Raw genomic sequence first — 14,588 nt, 5'->3', positions numbered from 1 at the left:
TTCAGAATATGTTCCCATAGAAGAATTCTTGGGTCAAAAGTACACTTATTTTACATATGGCAAAATTGCCTTCCCAAAAATTGCCCTCATGACCCAGTAATGTGTGAAAGTGCCTATTTTCCTATATCCTTTCTAACACTTGCTTTAAAATATAATCTTGATGTTTTCCAACTTGATAGATGAAAATAGTTCAATTTTCTTTTAATTTCATTTATTTGATTATTAGTGAGATCAAGCATCTTCTATGTTTATTCATCATTCATAGTTCTTTCATGAATTGTAATTGATTCTCACTAAGTGTAGTTATATTTTGTAAAATCACCATGAATACTGAATTAAGTAATACTGAACCATTGTTCCTAAAGGAAATATAAGGTTAGGTTCCTGGGAGCCTCCAGTCATGACATTTTTGCCAACTGATCAATATATAATTTCGTTTTTATATATGTTTCTGTTTAAAGACATTTAATTCATGTTGTTAATTTATTAACATTGAACTCATGGCTAACAGCACTATAACTAATGCCAGAATGGAGCTTAATTAGTTGACAAATTTTAACAAGTAGGTAAACTTGCAGATACAAATTCATGAATAATTATATTTGAATGCTAATGATAGTATATTTCCTTTGTCCATTTTCCTACTAGGGTGTTTAGCTTTTTCTTATTGATTTGTATAAGGTATTTTCATGTTAGGATTATACTCTTTTGTCTAAATTTTACTGTTATTACAGTCGTGGCTTTTTTTTTTTTTTTTTTTTTGAAACACAGTCTTGCTATGATGCCTTGGCTGGCCTTGAACTCCTGGGCTTAAGAATCCCCTGCCTCAGCCTCCTGAATGGCTGAAACTACACTGTACTCATGGTGGTGGCTTTTGACAACAGTATCAGTGCTTTCTGAATGCAGGGGTGGGGAGGAACAATGTTGGGAAAATGAATTTTATTAGATTTCAATTATTATGAAAGTGGTTGGTATTTATATCTACCTCTCCTTTTCTAGGCACATCAAATTTGGGGTTTTGGTGATTTTTTTCCGACACCACCAAATTATGGAAAATCCTGTAAGTCTCATCCTAAACTACCATTTTATATCCATTTTCTGCCTTTATTTTAATCATGGTCTTCATGTGATATTTTCACACTTTTTGCATTTCTGCTTCCTTCCTCCTGGCACCCACATTGTTGCGTCATTTCATGTCTCCTAACAATACAAAAGGTAGGATGCAGAAATAACAGGAGGGAGAAATGCAAGAGGCATTTGCCCCTCATGCTGGTGGTAGAGATAGGGGCTGTGTATGTGAAGGTTTGGATCTAGTGATTTAAAACGAGGTTTGGGAATGTCAGGAAATTTAACTTACGGTAGACTCTGTTTATCACAAACATTCACACATTGGCTGTCTCTTCACCCTAGGTGTGAGAACTAAAAAGCTAGCACAAGAGACCCTGATGAACTACGGTCGACGAGGGATATGTGTCCTAAAGCATGTAAGAATCTTTTTACTTGCTGTGCAACAGATCTCTGGGGGAGAGCCAGGAAGTGGGGTTCCGCGTGTCTCCACATGGCAGCAGGGAGGTGGCCTGTGTATGTTTAGAGCTGGTATAAAAGTATTCCCTAAGTTACAATCAGGCTAAAAGTGGAGCAGTTCTGATAAGAAAGTCTTCCTTAAAGCATCATGAACAGTTTCTTGGGTAGATCTCTCCATAGCTTTTTTGGAACAAGCCCCTAAGAGGCTTACAGCAGTTGGGATTTCTATTATACTTCTGAATTTTCATCAGCCAGTTGCTGGGTTCTGCCTGTTGTGAAAGAGGGAGTGAGTTCTCAGATCGCCCTGCCCTGCTGAGTATCCATCCTGTGTGTCTGGTGGCTGGAGAGTCCCTCTCCATGTGCCTGTCCTGCCACCCAGCATTTATGGTCCCTGCTTCCCCGATATGGCCCTCCAGACCAGGGAGTCTCTCCTTCCTGATTAGACTTTGTCAAAACCCAGGGTTTATAAACAGATTGTTAAAATGGGGTTCTTTTTATGTCTTAAAGTTCTGGCAGAGACTTTCAGAAAATAAGTTGAAGAGGCTGGGCGCCGCAGCTCATGCCTGTAATCCCAGCACTTTGGGAGGCCCAGGCAGGCAGATCACCTGAAGTCAGGAGTTCGAGACCAGCCTGGCCAACATGGCAAAACCCTGTTTCTACTAAAAAGACAAAAATTAGCCAGCGTGGTGTTGGGTACCTATAATCCCAGTTACTCAGGAGGCTGAGGCAGGAAAATTGCTTGAACCCTGGAGGCGGAGATTGCAGTGAGCCAAGATCATGCCATTGCACTCTAGCCTGGGTAACAAAAGCAAAACTCTGTCTCAAAAAAAAAAAAAAAAAAAAAAGAGAGAGAGAGAATAAGTTGAAAGAATAAAAACTTGTTTGTACATAGAAGGTACAACTATTTTTGCTCTATTACTTTATTAAGATTTCTCTTTAACTTAAAAAAACTCAGACTCATCCTAAGTAATTATGTTTATTATACCATGGGTTTGATATGCTCACTATGCGTGTTAGAAAAAAACCCCTGACCATTAAAATAAAAAATGTTATACAAGTACTACCTAACAGTATCACAAAAACCACCAATTATACATACATTTCACTTTGGAAGTGATGGTCTTTGGGCCTTAACTAGCAAATCTGATACATTTCACTAATGGGAGAGGGTTGGATGACCCATGCTGATTCCTAGGCAACTAGTCTATTTTAATGGTGGTCTCTCAGAAATTGTGCAGTTTTTCTTGACTTTTCTACTTAGGACTTGATAACTTTCCCAGGGAGCGTTTCAAGCATGGGAAACCAGTGATGTGGCAGACCAAGGAGGGGGTTGTTTGGGGGCATTTGTAGCTGTCTGGTCCCCTGAAAGTTATATTGTGTGATCAAACAGGGACATCCCTTCACTGTAGGGTTGATGCCTGCTTCTAGGAAGGGTAGATGATTTCCTGAAAGTACATTTACTGAAAGCTGGCCTCTTGGGAGTGGCTTTGGAGAATCATTAACTATTGTTACATAAATAAATCCGTCTTGCCTACATGGAGTTTTACCGGTGCCACGCAATTCCATTGCCAATCAGTGTCTGCAGCTGTTCTGGGGAACAGTTGCTTCTCTCTGCAAGGTACTTCCCCAGGCCCCGCCCCCAGAAAGGGAATTCTCTCTACTCACAGTAGCAGCTTTATAAGTCAACCATTTCCAACAAATAAATGACATTACATCCTGCTCTTGCTTTTGTGGTGCCATAACAGGCTAAAATTACATGCACGTGCAGCGCACACACACACACATACACACACCCCACACATACAATTAATATGAGGCACATATTTGGAAAACCTTGGACCTAGAGTTCTGATCAAAAAATAAATCATGACTTTTTATTTATGAGACAAGGCAAATCTTAATATTTTTAAATAGGTGATATATTTTGGAAAACAAGCTCTGAGATATATAAATGCCCAATTTCCTTCATCAAAGCAACAAGTAGAGATTGAATGAAATTTTCAATCATCGTTAACACTATTCTTAGTTTAGAAAGTATTTGCTTGCTGTGTAGTGCCTTTGGTAACCATTCCCTAAATGTTTATATTCCTGTGTCCTATCTTGAAGAAGTTCCTGATGGAAACTGGAAAGCAGAGCATTCACCTCCAGGATTGTGGGGACTAAAGGAATGGTAGGGAAACCTGGAAAGAATCTTACCAGCGAAGCAGTGGGAGCCGGTTAGGGATTGCAAGAGTTCCTGCCCTTTTTCTCTCCTGCTTTAGTCATCTGGCCTTCCTGACAGAGACACAATATATTAAACAGGAAGGTTAAGAGAGATGGAATAAAATGCAGGATCAATCCCTTCTCCTGCTCATGAATGATGTCTGGTTTGGAAGAGACCATTTAATTCTCCATTCGGTGGAAAAGTGACCTTTGCAGATGAGTGAGTGCTGACAACCAGGCCATTTTTCTCCAGCTTCATAGACGGTGGGATTCTGAAAGCAAGGTTGGCTCATCTGAGGATTCAGAAACTGATCCATACTCCGATTATGCCTGGGGAGGACCCTCATCACCATTTAACTGAGTTGGAAAACGAAGCCACAGTGCTGGAGGCCTGGAGTTTGTTTAATAAACAACTTTGAGGTATGAGTCCCCCTAAATCCTCCCCCCCCCACACTTCGCCCCCAGGAGCATCTGGATCCTGGCAGGTTGGCTTTCTGGGACATTTCAATGGGCTTCATTTCTCATTTCTTTTCCTTTTTAATTGGTGGAGAGACAAAAGTTGTTATAATCTTTATTAAATCTTCCTTTTTAAATAAATACGTGGGACCACATTTGCTGCAAGAACCACAGAAATGGTGCTGCGGCCCCGACCGTCGCGGGCTCCGGCGTCACAGAGCCGGTCCCTTGTATCTGGGAGACCCGGGGAAGGGCGCAGGGGCGTGAGAAAGGCTCTTTGTATTCAGAGCGGTCACCCAGCAGAGCCGGAGCCTTCCACCGCCAGGTTTTCCTCCGCGCAAAGCGCCGCCGGGAAGCGAATTGGCTCAGACCGTCGGGCGGGGGCGGCCTGAGCCGCGGCAGGCGCGCGAGCTCAGTGGCGGGGATCGCGGCCCACCCGCCCCAGCTCCCTCGGTGGCTGCCCGCGCCCCCGAAGCCCCGCCCACGGCCCGCCCCTCCCCCGGGTCCGCCCCTTCCCGCTCCTCCTGCGGCGCCCGCCCCGCCCGAGCGGCCGCCTCCTCCTCCCTCTACGGCCGCCTCCTCTCCCCTACGGTCCTCTGGCTCCCTCCACGGTCCTCCTTCCCCCTCAGCGTCCACGGGCCGCCTCCGCCGCCTACGAACCTCCTCCTCCCTTGGCGACCCTCCTTCTGCTGAGTCTCCCCACACCGCCCGCCTCGCCGCCCCCAGCGGAGCGCACCGGAGGGAGGGACCGGGGGCTGCCGGGCTGCGCGGTGACCCGGGCGCGGGAAGGAGCCCGCGGCAGTCCAGGCTCGCGAAAGGCCTCGGCAGCCGCCGACTTCCGAGGAAAGGCAGGACGGTGTTTGGTTTGCTAAAGTAGCCGCCTCCTACCCCCTCTTCCTCCCCAGTCCCCGCTTTCTGCTCCCCACGCCCCCTTCCATTTACTTCTAGTTACCAAGACAGTCCTTCTCTTAGGATTTCTATTGAATAGAAAATACAATTAAAAGTTGCAGCACCACCCCTGCATCCCGCCCCCTAAACTCCTAGTGATTATTTCTGTCCCCTAGCCCTAGGTTGGGTTAAATACATTCCCCGGGAGCCATCTGGTTTGATTCCCAGCAACCTTCATGTGGTTTCCATTAAGCTCACCAAAAGCATGCATTGAAAAGGCAGCCCTGTAGCCACTCAGGAACCTCCGGAGTTTTGCTCTGACCAGCCCCGGTAGACGTCTCAGGCAGAGGGAGGGAAAGGCCTCTGTTAAGGTTCCGAGTCTAGTACCTCATGATCCTGGTTTTAATCTAATTTCTTGGCTTTTTCTAGTCCAAGAAAATACAGTTCTCCAAGGTAATGGTTATCATTCATTTATTATTTGTTTTTTTACAATATGCAAGGGCTAGCTGATTAGAATTCTGTTTTAATTTTAAAAATGAAGGCTAACAGCTTTACAGATCGGTTGCAAAAGTAACCTGGCCACAGAGGTTAAATTTGACCATTAGCATTGGTATGGTGGGGTTTACACCTCCTCTCCTGTCTGTACCCCATTACTTAACCCCCAAAACGCAAAGAACAAATGTTAGCTTGTGGAAACATTCGCTCACACGTGGGTTGGGGCCTGCGGTCCAAGAAAAAGGGAACCGGCAGTTTATAGACTCAGTGTTATAACTAGAACGTTCCTTAGGATCCATCCAATATGTATGGCAATTAATTGAGAACATGCAGAAAGTGGAGAGGCTGCAGGAAGGTCACCTACAGTACTACAGCCTAATATGTGGATGGGAGGGTGGGGAAGAAACCTAGGCAACAAGTGCTTTATCATATACAGCAAGGAAGATTGTGTCAAACCCATTCATTAGCGGCACATCCTGGCTCTCCCCAGCCCATCAGCTGCAGTCCCATCCCTGTCCTGCTCTGTGCCTCCCTGTTTGGGGAGTTACAGCTCTCTGCTTTTCTTCCTATTTCCCCACTCCCGCCCTGACCGTGTGATTTTTATTTGGGTTTTTAAAATGAAACCAGGTGCTGCATAAAACAAAAGCAAAGTAATAACAAGGAAAGACTATCCAACGCCTGAGGAATGTGCTGAGTTTTATGACTCAGGCTGTCCTGGCAAAGAGCTTGGACTCACAGCAAGAGGTGGGTGGCAGGGAGCACAGACCGTACATGGCAGCCCTGGCCTCCCCAGATAGGCATGGTCAAGGCAGCCTGTGACTCATTTCACAAAACCAGAGACTCTTGTTCTTTGTGGAACAAGACTTCCCTGAGGCTAGAGCAGGATGATCATCAGCTTTTCTCCTAGAGCCAGTTCAGTCTGATAAAGCAGGGGCCACTCCGGAGTTTGGAGGGGAAGAAAGCCCAGGCACAAGGCCATCCCTGGGAAAGAAACAGGCTTGGTGGACTTGGGCAAGGCCTTTGGTGCAGTCAGGAGTTGAATAACAGAGAAGCTGCAGCGTGACATGAAAATTAGCATGTATTGTAGTGGAGACAATGGCTTGAGAGCTCCAAGTGGTGGAGCTGCCACAGTGCCTTGGAGAAGGGGACTGTTGGTGTGCTCCTAAGCCCAGAGGAGGTGTTTGCTCCTCCTGAGTGCATGGGGCACAGGAAAAGCTTGTCAGATGCCAGTAGGGTTTCCGAGGTGCCATTCCTCTTGCAATCAGGAAGAGTAACTAAGGGCAAAATTAGTAGACTTTGCATAGACACCCAGAGAGCCACCCAGGCACACATCCTCACATTCTGAGAATTCTTTTCAAATGAGCATAGTAATGGGGTGAGGTGTGTGTTTTTTCTGTTACTAAGAGACAGCCTGAGAGAGTGAGAATGCAAAGGAGAGTGTCTCTCCTAGCAGAGGTGGTGGGAGGGGCTGGAATTTGGGTGACACGGATCTGTTTGTGCCCCCTTTATTACACAGGCCTAGGTGGAACGGGACTGATAGAGCTCCTTCTGATTTCTGTCATCCCAGAGAAAGCTGTCATGTTTTGAATGAGAATGAACTTTGAATGGCATAAATGAGATCTCCGTGCAGCAGCCCCATTCTCTTTTTCTTTTCCTTTCCATGGAATACCCATTTAAAAGCTATGGTGACTATTCCATAATTGCAGGCAAAGCTCTGCTTAACTTTTCCCTCAAAGTGTACTTACCTGGAAAAATAAAGCCTTTTGAGAACGATGACTTCATAAATATTTATAGTGGGAACAGGCGTCACTCTGGTTCTGCGAGAGAATGGGCTCATTCAGTTTTATTTATGATGTGACACTTGGGTGAGTGACATCCGTCATCTGGGTCGGCCCTACACTCTGTTCCACTGAAGCATGTTTATGGAGTGATTATGCCTGCAAATATTTGCTATATTTAGGTCCTCTCCTCCCCTAACTCCCTCTTAGCCTTCTTAAGTCCCCAAACCAGCGAAAAAGTCAAGCTATGGTCTAGGAAGGTTTGAACCCTAATGACAAGGCACGAGGGTTTGAACATGTGCTGTAGAAGGACTTGACGAATTGGGAGGCAATTAGAGTGGGAACGCTGGTATTATGGCATTCAGGAGGTTTTGCTTGTCCTTGTCTAGCAGGTGAGGGCTCTCAGCTGGGCATGAGGGGTTTTGACAGGAGATGAGCACAGCCCTGAGTGATGAATGCAGAGGGATGCTTATGAAACTCTTCCCTTCCCAGGGAGCTTTCTCTGGACAGGATCTCACAGGCCCTGAAATTGTCACCATGTACCCCAGGGCTCTGGGGGCAGGACCTGGTAGGGACTCTGTGACCTCAGCTGGGTCAAGGTCTGTGGTGTAACCTGAGGCCTCCTCTCAGCCACACCTGGTCCGGGGCTGGGCACAGCAGCTGCTCTCCATCAACTATGGAGGAGGGAGGACGTTCTCCGGCTTCCTGGCTTTCAATTGCACATGCCCTGACCTAGGCATTTCAGGCTGGACCTAGACATTCCTCAGTACTCAATATTTGCCTGCAATCGGCTTGGCAATCTATTGTTTATCCTGGGAAGGGCCAGGTCTTGGCACAGTGGCCTGAAGCGTTGCCAGTGTGTTATTTTTAGAGACAGGAAAATGTCTGCCTTTTGGCAGCTGCTCTTTTTCTGGCACACATCAGTGATGGTGTAAAAAAGTTCAAGTGAGAGATTCCAAGCCCTAAACTCATGGCCTATGACACAGACAATGGCACCATAAGCCTCTCAACAGGCACCTTTAGGGAACCTAAGATGTGTCATTAGAAGGCCTCCTGGGTAGAGTAGTAGCCTCCCTGCCACACCCTGGAGGCAAGAGTCCTGTCTAGTCCAGAAACCTCAGAGCCTGAACATTTTGTGAGTCCCTTTTGAATGTATCAGCCGATCTGAACTATTATAGCTCTTACCTCCATTCATCTCTTTATCTACCAGTCCATAATCTAGTTCAACTTGGTAGAAAGATTAAAAAAAAAAATCTGTTAAATTTCACGTTCATCAACCCTTCTTAGACCCAGTGACGTCATCATAACGATTGCAGAAGCCAGCCAGTGTCCATGGCAAGAAATATCTTACTAGACTCAGGGATCACATTTCCAAGTTTTATTGCAATTAATATTTGTCCTAACATAGTGCCCTCTTAAAACATATTTTTGTAGGTCCTGTGATTCTGGCTACTGACAATTTGTTAGAAAGCATTTTGTAAACTGTAGTGACATATTATGCAAAGGTAAAATGGAATGGAAACAAAGATAAAGAATTATCATTACCTTCTTTTCTTCCCAGCTTTTGAAAAAAGATTTCTTTCTAATTGCACAAATAAAACATGAATACATTCTTCTTTACTGCTTATAGCCCATGATCACCTTTTGGATTCATTTTTCTTCCTGCTGGAGCACATCCATGGTAGATTTTCTTTTGTTTTTCCTCACTTGTCCATCAGAGTGGGTAATACGTTTGTCTAAGGGCTTATATGTGTGAGAAATTATTTTGCTCTCTCTGCTTGAGTGTTAGCTTGGCTTGTTATAGAACTCTAAGTTCAAGTTGATTTTTTCTGGGCATTTCTAAGCTATTCCATTATTTTCTTGAGACTGCTTTGGTTGATGAGCAGTCTCCTTTTGATCTGACTCTCAAGCCTTTGAGGTAATCCTCTGTGTCCTCTTGTACCTTTTAGGATTGTCTTTTTCATCTTGATGCTCCAGAGTTTCGTTTTGATATCGCTATGTATGAATTTATTTTTAAAATTTATCCTTATTGGTAATGATAGGCTCTTTCAATCTGAGTGTTCAGGTTCTAAGATATGAGGTGGAAACCAGAAAGGTTAAATTCATCTATGTAGCAAAGTGCTGAGGAAGAGAGGAAAGGAATTGTGTGGCCTGAGCACTGGAGGAATTTTAAGGGGTGATAGAGAGAGCAACAGAGTAAGGCTTGGAGAGATTCTTTGTTGGTTGGTTCCTGCTGGAGCACATCTTTGGTAGAGAAAAATGTGTAAAGAAGCTTTTTAAGCTCTTTGGATGCATATTAAAAATATACTCCCAGCAGGGCTCAGTGGTTCACATCTGTAATCCCAGCACTTTGGGAGGCTGAGGTGGGTGGATCACCTGAGGTCAGGAGTTTGAGACCAGCCTGACCAATGTGGTGAGACCCCATCTCTACTAAAAATACAACAATTAGCCAGGCATGGTGGTGGGGCCTAGAATCCCAGCTATTCGAGAGGCTGAGGCAGGAGGATTGTTTGAACCTGGGAGGCAGAGGTTGCGGTGAGCCAAGATCACACCACTGCACTCCAGCCTGGGTGACAGAGTGAGACTCTGCCTCAAAAAAAAAAAAAATATATGTGTATATATGTGTGTGTGTGTGTATAAATGTGTGTGTGTGTATATGTGTGTGTGTGTGTGTGTGTGTATATATATATTTTGGTGTTTTATGAAGAAGCTAAGACTTAAATTGGTGTTAGTTATGTTTTTTCTGTGGGATTGTTGTATCCGTGGTTTAATACTAAACCACAAAATTGAACCATAAGACTGCTTTGAACTAATATGAATTATATAAGCAATTATCATTATTATTTTGAGATAGGATCTTGCTCTGTCACTCAGGCTGGGGTGCAGTGATATGATCTCAGCTCACTGCAACCTTTGTCTCCTGGACTTAAGTGATCCTGCCACCTCAGCCTCCCAAGTAGCTGGAAGCACAGGTGCACACCACAACACCCGACTAATTTTTTGTATTTTTGTTAGAGATGGGATTTCACCATGTTGCCCAGGCTGGTCTCAAACTTTTGGGCTCAAGAGATCTGTCTGCCTTGGCCTCCCAAAGTTCTGGGATTACAGACATGAGCCACTGTACCTGGCCAGCAATTATTTTTTAATGATTAGGCAAATATCTTTCTTTCATTCTGTCCTTCTTCCTTCTCTTCCCTTCCCTCACACTGTCCAGGCTACAGTTTCTTCTTTTACATAATGAGGGATTATTTTGCAGAATGAGGTGGAGTTAGATGCTCTAAAGTCCCGCTGTTTCTCTATAACTCTCCTTCTTACTCATTTGTCATCTACCTATCTAAACATTTTCTTTTACGGCTAATAGCTTATAAGCGGACACAAATACTTTGTCCACTCATTTAGTAATCTAATTTCTCACCAGATGAGTTGTCATGTTTAAATTAGAGCTTTGATCAGAAAAGGCTGTACAGTGACCAAAGTTATAGCAGGTTAGGACTCTTAGCTAAAGATCTAGAATGTGAAGCTCTGTCCCAGAAGTTTACTACTCCAGACTGAGGAATTCATTCCATAGATTGTCTTAGTCCACCCATAGGAGTTAATGTGTGGCATAGAGTGGCAAGATTTGGGAAAGGCTCAAACACAAACTGATGTTCAACCAACAATAGAGTCTCTGAACAAATGAAGGCAGGAGATACAAACAAAATTATATTATGTCTTTTCACTCTGTTCTTGAAACATAATCCAACATTGAATTAGCTTTTATTTTATCATGCGCATGTATTACCTTTTAGAAAGCACTAAAAACAGTTGTTAAACTTTTAAAAGTGTAAGGACAATAGAATAATTATTGAGGGGCCAAATTCTCCCAGGAGATTTGAATTCCTTGAGAGCTTTTTCCTCTGCTTCTAATCTCCACACTAAAGCGTTTGATATAACGAGACGGTAAACATATGTCGTCTGTAGAATCTGAATTATTCTCCTGACGAAAAGGTAGAGATTGAGTCTCTGCAGCCCAGCACCCCTGACAAATACTGAGCTCCTAGTTGTTAGATGCTGCTACTCTCACTAGAATTTGAGATATGCAGTCTCTGCCTGAGTAAGCAGGGATGCAGTGTGACCTAGAGGAGGGAGATTTGGGAAAGGCTCAACGTGGAACTGATATTCAACCAGCAGTAGCATCTCTTAGCAAATGAAGACAAAAGATGCAAACACATGTAAGTTCAGAGTCTGCTGACAATGGAAGGCAGCCAGGTGAAACTGGTTCATGTGGATCTTCAAGGGAGTTGGGTGTTTCTTCGAGTTGCCATCAGCATTTCTTCTTTTCTAGAATGTAAAGTTTCATTCAGTTTATGTGTAACTAGGGCTCTATCTGTCTCCAGAGAGGGTGAAATGCTTTCCAAATTATAGATATTTCTTCCTTTCTGAAAAAAAAAAAAAACAAACCCACAATGTGAGGTTTTCAAAACTGCATTTTACAAAACAAGAACTGTGCATTTACTTTATAATTTCAAATGCTGTATTTTTCATTTGTAGTTAATCTGTAATTAACTGTGGCTCTTAACTCATGGGATTTCTTACAGTCCTCTTCATCTTTTCTCCAACCTTTATGATAAACAATTAATGCTCTATACATTATGTAAATACCCTTCTGAAATTCAGTACCCAAGGAAAAATCCATTTTTAAAGAGAGGGATTCTGAATAATAACCACCCCTTGTTTTGAAAATATAGGTTTTCATAAAACAGCATTTGTAAAAGCAGGTCCACTTCTAGAGAACATGTGACAAGTATCTAGCAGATGTCAGTACTGCAAAGTACTCCCTTCAAAACCCTTACATTTTCACTTCCTCTGAATTTGCCACTTTTATGGAAGAGCCCACCATGGCAACACACGCTTTGCTTCTCAAAGTGTGGTCTGCAAGGCTTTACCAGATGGTCTCCTTCAGAGTAAATGCTTTCAATATGAAAATGTTTATATTTGTGTTTCTGGCATGCACTAATAATTTTCTCATGATAGTTAATAAAAAACAGATTATTTCATTTCTATCTCATAAAACCCAGTATCGTTCCTCTCATTCTATCTGATGAGAGTTATTTTTCCCATTGGTGAGGCGGCGGCAAGCGTGGGCAGGATTATGGAGCTGCCTTCTCCACGGCTGAAGTGGTGTGCAGCCTAGAGTTTGAGATCTCTCCTCCTCACAAAGGTCAGGCTTGCAATGCATTAGAAAAGGTCAGTTTGTCAGGGTAACATGAGGTCCGGGCTCCAATATAAACAATCTCTTTGAAGCTTCAAGGTTTACCTTTTAGCTCTAATATTCTGGAATTTAGTGACTGAATCTGGGCTCTCTGGCCACATCCATCATGTTTTCTTATGGGCTGATCATATTCCCTTCTAATCCTTCATTTTTGTAGACTTGAATACTTATTTTATAACTCTTGCCACAGCAGAGGGGTGAGGGGTAGGGCGACTTGTCATCCCTTGACCTCTTTTTTTCCTTTTTTAACTTTTTTGGACTCTTTGTATTTAGGAGGAGAGGTACTAAATTTTATCTGTGTAGCCCTGTTTTCCTGCGAATGTGTTTGGCTAACAAACTGGTCCTGGTGGGCAGCAATAGTAGGGATGGTATGAAGACGGATGGCCTACACTTCAAAGGAGGACTTGATAAAAACAAAGATACGGAAAATTGGTTTGGAATGTGACTGGAGATTATAATGCCACTAGTTTACTCTTCTTCAATGGAAAGTGAAGAAGGGAATGTTTTGGAAAAGGTTAGATTTCCCTTAGAGAGAAGGAAAGATTTGGGGTCTTTTCGCAAAAGCTAGGATGCATTAACTTTTCTTTTCTTTTCTTTCCTTCTGTTTTCTTTTCTTTTGAGACAGAGTCTTACTCTGTTACTCAGCCTGGAGTGCAGTGGCTCACTGTAAACTCCGCCTCCCAGACTCAGGTGATTCTCCTACCTAACCTCTTGAGTAGCTGGGATTGTAGGCACCTGCCACCATGCCAGGCCGATTTTTTTTTTTTTTTTTTTAGTAGAGACTGAGTTTCACCATGTTGGCCAGGCTGGTCTCAAACTCCTGACTTCAAGTGATCCACCTGCCTCGGCCTCTCAAAATGCTGGGATTACAGGCATGATCCACTGCGCCTGGCTGCATTAATTTTATTTCTTTCAGTAGAAGGGTAGACTTTTCTCTTTGTTGCCAGTGTCTCACCATCTACTCATTCTTTAACCAACTGGAATTTAGCTTTTACTCCTAACCTGTCATTGAATCTGCATCCTTAAAGATCACCAAAGGCCTTCAAATTGATAAAGGCTATGAGATTCAGCCTCACTCTACTCATCCTTCTGTACAATTTCACATAAAAGTCTGTCTGCCCTTGGCTTTTCTAGCGATGTGGTGTTTCTCTCCAACTTCTTGTTTCTTCTCGTTCTCCTGTGTTGACACCTCCTCCTTTTTCTTCTCCTCCCTTAAAGTTTCTCCCTTAAAGCCATCTCCGAAGATTCTGTCATTGGTGCCTTTATTGTTGCTGGTTGTTGCTGGTGCTGTTGCTTCCATGGTGTTCCCACCTTCTTCACTGTCTTCAAATATCGTCTTTGTTCCAAGTCTCTTCCTGAGCTTTCTCCTGAGCTTTGGAATGCATTTTCAGTCTTCTACACAAGAGCATTTTTTCTAGACAGGCAACTATTGTGATCCACCTGGTGAAGATGCAAAGAACCTACACAAGGATGTGAAGAGTGGAAAAGACAGGAGAGAGTCATAAAAATATTTGGCAGATAAAATAAACAGAGCTCTTTGATGGATGAACTGTCCAAAGAGCAAGAGGAAGAAAAAGAAGTGGGAGAGCTAAAAGGGGACAAAGCTGACTCCAACGTTGATAGTGTAGGTAAGTTGGAGGACAGGTGTGCCCTTATTGGAGCAAGAAATACATGGTAAGGGTCAGATTGAAGGGAGAAGAAGCTGACTTCAATTTAGAACATTTGGAACATACCTCACCTATCTGCCTTTTTTGCCTTTGAATCTTTCTTTCTGTCTTAGTCTGTTTTGTGTTTCTGTAACAAAATGCCTGAGATGCTATAATTTATAATACATAGAAATTTGTTTGGCTCATGGTTCTGAAGGCTGGAGAGTCTCAGATCAAGAGGCCAGCATCCTGTGAAGGCTTTCTTGCTGCATCATCCCATGGCAGAAGGTGGGAGGGCAAGAGAACGCATCAGAGAGAGAAGGGGAAGCGGGCTCAACTCATCTTTTT

The 14,588-nt window shown here is 43.5% G+C and overlaps 1 protein-coding gene across 3 annotated transcripts in view; it reads left to right on the top strand.

Annotated features, from left to right (window-relative positions):
- Positions 1-14,588, top strand: part of CUNH4orf51 (chromosome unknown C4orf51 homolog) — a 68,202-nt gene that overhangs the window by 43,801 nt on the left and 9,813 nt on the right. For 2 of the 3 annotated variants that reach the window (XR_004259321.1, XM_032246464.1), the window contains 3 exons: positions 1,000-1,060; positions 1,411-1,484; positions 3,980-4,146. Coding sequence is in view for 1 of the 3 variants with exons in the window: in XM_032246464.1 (XP_032102355.1) it covers positions 1,000-1,060; positions 1,411-1,484; positions 3,980-4,087 (243 nt within the window). In the remaining 2 variants the exon portion in view is untranslated. The remainder of the gene's footprint in view (positions 1-999; positions 1,061-1,410; positions 1,485-3,979; positions 4,147-14,588) is intronic. The other variant, XR_004259322.1, reaches the window with a different exon arrangement.

The sequence above is a fragment of the Sapajus apella genome, unplaced genomic scaffold (assembly GCF_009761245.1).
Source record: "Sapajus apella isolate SASKATOON/1434 unplaced genomic scaffold, GSC_monkey_1.0 scaffold61, whole genome shotgun sequence".
NCBI classification, from domain to species: Eukaryota; Metazoa; Chordata; class Mammalia; order Primates; family Cebidae; genus Sapajus; species Sapajus apella.
This window is presented reverse-complemented; position numbering and strand designations above follow the sequence as displayed.